The sequence below is a fragment of the Cebus imitator genome, unplaced genomic scaffold (genome assembly GCF_001604975.1).
Source record: "Cebus imitator isolate Cc_AM_T3 unplaced genomic scaffold, Cebus_imitator-1.0 Scaffold973, whole genome shotgun sequence".
NCBI classification, from domain to species: domain Eukaryota; kingdom Metazoa; phylum Chordata; class Mammalia; order Primates; family Cebidae; genus Cebus; species Cebus imitator.
In genome coordinates this window covers 100,991-108,100 of record NW_016108288.1, presented here as the reverse complement: position 1 = coordinate 108,100, position 7,110 = coordinate 100,991, and the positions used below count along the sequence as shown (strand labels likewise).

Below are 7,110 nucleotides of genomic sequence, written 5' to 3'. Positions count from 1 at the left end.
CGTGAAATCCCAAACCTCCCCTTCTCTCTGCTCATGGGAGCTGGGCCTTTCCTGGGGTCAGACTTTTGCAGCTGGTTGTGGGAGCTCCAGCTTTCTGACAGCCTCCGACCTGGGGAGATCCCAGCTGCCCAGCTGCAGCCCAGTTCTACAGAAGGTCTTCCTGACCCTCCTGTGGCCCCAGGGCACCCCTGCTGCATGTGGCCCCCTGCCATGAGTTGCAGCCCAACCTTCCAACCTCAGGTGGCTCCTGGGGCCCTGGCTAGTCAGAGAGGCCGGGGTTAAGAGGCAGGGGGAGCCTGAGGGTGTTCAGGAGCGGCCATGATGGCCCTGGACGGGGAGGGTCTTCCCCGTTTCCCTGGACACCAGCAGGAGTCACTGCGGCCACTTCGATGTGTCTGGGGCTCCCTGATGAGTGACCAACTCCCCAGGGAAAGGAGGTGGCTACAGGCCTTAATCAAATCCATTAAAGGAAAGTTTCAAGAAAGATAAACATTATTTACCATAAGCAGAGGGCCAAGGAGCTGAGAAATAGCTCTGGTTAAGAAGACACGTGGGGCCCAAGCAGCAGGTCCAGAGACGCACAAGTGGGTGAAGGTCCCTTCCCTGAAGCCCCCGCTCCTGTGGGAGGATGGAAGCGGCCCAGGCCTGCGGGAGAGCTTGGCGGGATGCCAGGGCTGCACTGGGCACTGCATGGGGAGCCAGGGCTGGTGGGGCACCATGCGAGATGAAAGCCACCCGCCCAGGCACAGGACTAAGGACAGCACCCGGGCACTTGCAGACCCTCCCTCTGAGACGTTTCTCCCGATGCCGTCTTCCCCCTGCAGCCCTCCTCTGCTGCCCGAGTTCCAGACACCCCGAGCCAGAGCCTGTGTGAGGCTCAAGCCCTCTGCCCTTGCCCTGCTCCTGGTTCCAAAGCAAAATGCAAAACCAAACGTGCCTCATGTCCAGTTCACACACTTCTACCATGTCTGAGTGTTTTTAAAGGCCACGTTTGACTTTTATCCTAGAGCCAGTGACAGCCACTCAATCTTCGGAGGCTGTGACGCCAGGGCTGTCACCTGCACCCCCGGTGGGAGTTTGCTAGGCAGCAGGAGCTTTGCGTCACCTTCTGGCTCCAGGAGCCACAACCCATGGCCTGTGGCTTCCCCGCCGTCTTGCCCGGCCACAGCGCACCCTGGTGGCCCTGCTGAATCAAGCCGGCTTCCTGTCTTCCCAAACCGGCTCTTACCTGAAACCTGGCAGGGAAAGGTGACACTCTAAGCCCTCTGCCCAGAGCAGCTCAGGAGTACTGGGAGCCCTGCACGCATTTGGCAAATATTTACCGTGTTTACACTACGTGCCGGTCATGGTCAGTGAACCAGAGAATAGAACAATGATCAAAACCAAGAACACCTGTTCTCCAGGCCCCTATCTTCTGGTGAAGGATGGGGACAGGGAAGTGGCATCTGTCAGGTGGTATGTCCCATGAAGGAACGCAAACAAGGAGACGGGAAGAGGGAGCTGCTGGTTTACACAGGTGCTGGCGAATGTAAACATCTGTGTTTAGGGACAAAGAAAAATGGTTGGGTGTGTGGGGCTGTCCAGGTGTGTGGGGCTCATGCGGGGACCGTGACCTCGCTGGGTGCAGGCTCTGACAGAGGACGCAAACCCAAGAAGCCAAAAGTGTATTGGGGTACACGCTACGCTTCACACTCTTATTCATTCTTCTTCCGTTTATAACAAAGTTTGGACACTCAGAAAATCTGTGTTTAGTGCATTTCAAATCAAGGCAACAAAATCTCCTGCCTCTCGCGCACACGACGCCCAAGGTAATGGCTGACAGCTCCTCTTCTGCGAGGAGTTTCCTTATGTCTCTCTTTCCAGCTCAGGAATGAGCCTTTGGAAGGGGCAGAGGTGGAACCGTTTGGTTCAGACAAGGCCTGGGGCTCGAGGGGGAGGCCTAGCTGGAGGAGATGGGGGGATTTGGCGGGGCGGGGTGACCCGAGCCCCCTCCTCAGCATAGCCCTTAGCTCAGGCCCCTGAAGCTCTCCCAGTGGAGGCTGAAATCCTTACCGTCAAACCATCGTCTTAGAGAGCAAGAGCCTTCCGCCCCTGGCGGAGTGCTGAATAGAGGTGCGATTTCGCTTTATCTGTGAACACGCATATTTGCAGAAAAACCTAACTCTGGGTGTGCCCGTGTTTTCACTGTATGAAGGACTCCAGCTGCCGCTGCTCTATTGTGACTTTGCCAGGCATAGATGGTTTGTTGATACCTTTTCAGCACCATGGAGAAAGCAGGTGCTGCCTTCCCTCCTGTCTATCCTGACTGTGGAGAGTGTTGTGTTTGTTGGTTTGCTTTTCTGTTGTTGTTGCCTTTCTTGAGATGTCCAAGCTGGAGTCCAGAGGTCACGGCAACCTCCACCTCCCAGGTTCAAGCAATTCTCCTGCCTCAGTCTCCCGAGTAGCTGGGCGCCCATCACCACGCCCTGCTAATTTTTGTATATTTAGTAGAGATAGGGTTTCACCATGTTGGTTAGGCTGGTCTCGAACTCCTGACCTCAAGTGATCCGCCTGCCTCAGCCTCTTGAAGTGCTGGGATTGCAGGCGTGAGACACCGCACCCGGCCTCATGGATACCTGGGATCATTTACAACATGAGGCACACGTGCATTCTCGGTGTCCACCCTTCATTGCCACGATGCATCATTGTGTGAATCTGATGCCGGGTCTGATTTTCCATCTCTTGTTTGCTTGTGAGCAGCCTGTGGTGAAGCCCAGCCCAGGATCTGGGGCGAGAATGTGGTGGGGTCAGGTGGGGACCTGGGAGGGATCTGAGGAGCTGGGCACTGGGGGAGGGGAGAGATGGGCCAGACCCAGAAATGGTGGGTTTCCTGGTTCAAAGGCAGCAAAAATCTCACCGAAAGCTTTCCCCGTTAGGAAGTATTTTATCACTTATGCAATGAATAGGGGCAATAGTGGTGCCAAGTAACAGTATCAACTTACAAACTGCAAAATCATCATAATTTTTGACAGCCAGGCGAAGTGGCTCACACCTATAATCCCAGCACTTTGGGAGGCCGAGGTGGGCAGATCACAAGGTCAGAAGTTAAAGACCAGCCTGACCAACATGGTGAAACTCTGTCTCTACTAAAAATGCAAAAATTAACCGGGTATGGAGGTTTGTGCCTGTAATCCCAGCTACTTGGGAGGCTGAGGCAGGAGAATTGCCTGAACTTGGGAGGCTGAGTTTGCAGTGAGCCACCGTCACGCCATCCAGCCTGAGCGACAGAGCAAGACTCCATCTCAAAATAATAAATTTTGGATTCATAATTTTGTATAGTATAGTAAATAATAATATTTTAGTAATGGGATATCTTTACAATTTTTCTAATTCACTTTTCTACAAGTTCATTTATTAGATCATCACAATGTATACGCTAGAAATTTCATTTTCACATGCGTGCACTCTGCTCCTGGGGCAGCAGTCGTGTGCACGCTCCCTGTCCCACCAGATCCACCCGCAAAACTCACGCTGAAAGATACAGTGATTGAGAATTTCAAGATAATGGCAGCAAGGCATGGAGCCTTCCAAGTGCGGGGCCCTGTGTGTCTGCGGGAGGAAGCTTCATGCCCACAAAGCAGCCGCGGGGCTGAGGCCGGAAAACGCAGTCTGGAGACAGGGAGCAGAAGACCCATTCACACTTCAGCTGTGACAGGACGTGTCCTTTCCATGGGGCACACGCCGAGGAAATGACTTTCTAACCTGACTTCATTCTCCTCATTTACATAGGGCGTGCCCCAAGTAGAGGGTATTTAAACTCACAGAAACGGTAACAGGACCCTGAGCCCACGCCTGGCCGCTCCCACACCACGGACTGCACTTTGGTTATCAATGAATCCCTGCTTTTGCCTTCTTCGCTTGGTTTGTGCATTTTGTCTAATTCCTTGTTCAGGACGCCAAGAACCTGTGTGGCTGCCGTGCCTGGGGACCCACATGCACACGTGTACACACTGCCCTCGGGACAGCCCTGTCGCGTGCACCCCAGGGTTGCCACCAGCCTGTGGACGCCTTGAGGTGGCTGTGGCAGGGGTGGCAGTGAGGCGGCTTCCTGTCCCTGGACCACACATTAGGTACACTGGAGCTCAGGGTTCCAGCACAGCTCGGAAGCCTGAGGTCCCCAGGGACCAGCTCTGTGGACAGCTGGGGTCCTTGCAGTGCACATGACGCCCTCCCTTGGCACAGTAACAGGGCCTCCCTCTGTGACAGGGCTACAGGAATCTTGGCAGGGGGACAACTGAGGGGGAAAGGGGCAGGAAATAGGTGAACCCCACCCACAGAGTCTCCACCCCCTCCTCCCGTCCTGTCTACACTGCAGGGGCTAGAAGCTAAACAATGTCCATTCCAGGTCCAGGCTAAGAATGAGGTCCTGCCGGGCGAATGCCTTCCCCAAGATCTGGAAGGGAAGCCAGGCAGAGGGCCCGTGCAGGGCTTCCCGTGCTGCCATGAGCTGTACCTTCGCCTCTTTTGCTGCAGCAGGTCACCTGCTCCCCCAGTGAACGGCCTGAGTGGATGCACACCCCAGGGTCGCCACCAGCCTGTGGACGCCCTGAGGTGGCTGTGGCTGAGGTGGCAGTGAAGCAGCTCCCTGTCCCTGGACCACACGGCAGGTATGCTGGAGGATAGCTCGGAAGCCTGAGGTCCCAGCGGCCAGCACTGTGGACAGCTGGGGTCCTTCCAGGAGGTCCAGCCCCCAGAGCTGCCCTTGAGAACATAGGCTTCTGATTTTCCCTCTAGACCCCCTGACTGAGAACACCCGGTGTGTCTGCCCTTCCCTGCTCTGACGGGGTCACTGCTTGTACATGCTTTCTGGGGCAGACATAACAAAGGAGCACAAATGACAGGAACGTCCCTCTCCCAATCCCGGGCGCCGGAAGTCTGAGGTGCAGGGGTGGGCAGGACTGCTTCCGTCAAGGGAAGCCTTCGAGGGAGCCTCTGCTCTGGTCTCACCCAGCTTCTGGGGGTTGCTGGTAACCCTTGGTCCTCTCTAACTTGTGGAAGCATCACCCTGACCTCTGCCTTCACCTTCACGTCATTTCCTAATGCCCATCAATGATAGACTGGATAAAGAAAAGATGGTACATATGTGCTGTGGAATACTATGCAGCCATAAAAAATGAAATCATGTCCTTTGTAGGGACGTGGATGGAGCTGGAGGCCATTATCCTTAACAAACTAACACGGGAACAGAAAATCAAATGTCACATGTTCTCACTGGTAGACCTGAGCACTGAGTACATTTGAACACAGCAGGACAACAGGCACAGCGGCCCTCGAGGGTGGAGGCAGGAGGACAGTGAGCATCAGAAAACTAGCCATTGGGTCCTATGCTGATTACCCGGCTGGTGAAATAATCTATACCTCAAATCTCCATGACATGCGATTTACCTGTATGTCAAGCCTGCGCATGCACCCCTGAACCCAAAATAAAAGTGAATGAAGGCTTGTCTTCAGACAAGGTTGCCTTCTGAGGCACTGGGGATTAAGGCTCCCCAACACTGGAATTTTGGGCCGGGAGATCAGCCGGGGTGGCTATTCCACTCCCGACTGCCTTTGAACCTGTGGCCCGAGGCTGAGTCCTGTGCGGCCACGCCTTCCCAGGTCTGCTTTTTCACGGCCCCGGACATCCTAGAGAAGCCCAAGCTCCTCCGCATCTCCACGTCTGGCTCCTGCATGCGCGGGGGCTTCTGAGGGCCTGAAGTGCCACACAGCTCAGCATATAGACCCTGCCTCATCCTTCCACTGAGGAGGCCTGGCCCTGAGCTTCCCTCCCTGCCATGGGACGGTCATTCCAAGTCCAGGGGAAGTCCCCCGCGGCCCACACCACCGCCCTCACCACCTGTCCCTCTCCCCACCACTCCCCTCACACCAGACTGTGAACTTGGGTTTACTCTGCTCTTTCATCTCCAGAGCCCAGCACAAGGGGCCCAGAGCAGAGAGCAGTAGACGTGCGTTCTGTGCATGAAGACTCAGACCACAGCATGAAAGACGCTGAGGGGAGAGACGCGGGAACAGGCCCCGGAGGAGCAGGAAGACGGCGCTTCTGGGAACTAGAGAGAGGTGGGAAGGAGAGAACTGCAGGACAGTGAGCTTTGTGCTGAGAGACTTTGTTTATTTAGAGGGTCTGGATTCAGTCTGGTTATACAGAGAGCCAGAGGGATTAGGGCTGATCACACTCCTGGAGGAAGGGGCAGCTGTCAGGGTCCAAGGGGTCTCGCCACCTCTGGGGCCTCCGGGGGCCGCTTTGGATCTTAAATGAGTGAGGAGCAGGGAGAGGAAGTTCAAAAGTCATGGGCACTGAGCCAGAAGGGGGACCCAGTCCGTTTCGGGAGCTCTGGTGCAGAGTGCATGAAGACAGTGAGGACACTGTGGAGACAGCAGAGCACCAGAGAGCCCAGAGCAAGGAAGCTGGGCAGCCAGGCCCTCCCAGTCAACCACCTGCAGTCTGCGGCCAGACCCTCAGATCTTACGCTGGCAGCACACGGGGACACAGCAGCTGGACTGGCAGCAGGATGACCCACAGCCTGAGGAGCAGCAGGGTTTGCAGCAGCTGGACTGGCAGCAGGATGACCCACAGCCTGAGGAGCAGCAGGGCTTACAGCAGCTGGACTGGCAGCAGGATGACCCACAGCCTGAGGAGCAGCAGGGCTTACAGCAGCTGGACTGGCAGCAGGATGACCCACAGCCTGAGGAGCAGCAGGGCTTACAGCAGCTGGACTGGCAGCAGGATGACCCACAGCCTGAGGAGCAGCAGGGCTTACAGCAGCTGGACTGGCAGCAGGATGACCCACAGCCTGAGGAGCAGCAGGGCTTACAGCAGCTGGACTGGCAGCAGGATGACCCACAGCCTGAGGAGCAGCAGGGTTTGCAGCAGCTGGACTGGGAGCAGCAGGGCTTACAGCAACTAGACTTGGAGCCCCCACAGGAGCCACAGCCCCCCTTGGATCCCCCACAGGAGCCACAGCCCCCCTTGCAGCCCCCACAAGAGCCACAGCTGGAGCAGTAACAGGCTGGCACACAGCAGCACACGGGCTTGCAGCAGCAGATGGGCACACAGCAGCTGGAGCCACAGCC

General features: G+C 56.2%; 1 protein-coding gene across 1 annotated transcript in view; it reads right to left on the bottom strand.

Annotated features, from left to right (window-relative positions):
• Positions 1-6,495: 6,495 nt before the first annotated feature.
• The window catches only part of LOC108298489 (keratin-associated protein 5-6-like), an 824-nt gene continuing 209 nt past the window's right edge, over positions 6,496-7,110 (bottom strand). Inside the window, exons 2-3 of the mRNA XM_017521162.2 lie at positions 6,942-7,110; positions 6,496-6,668 (exon numbers count right to left, since the gene is read on the bottom strand). The exon at positions 6,942-7,110 is cut by the window's right edge and continues 28 nt beyond it. Coding sequence (XP_017376651.1) covers positions 6,496-6,668; positions 6,942-7,110 — 342 coding nt within the window. The remainder of the gene's footprint in view (positions 6,669-6,941) is intronic.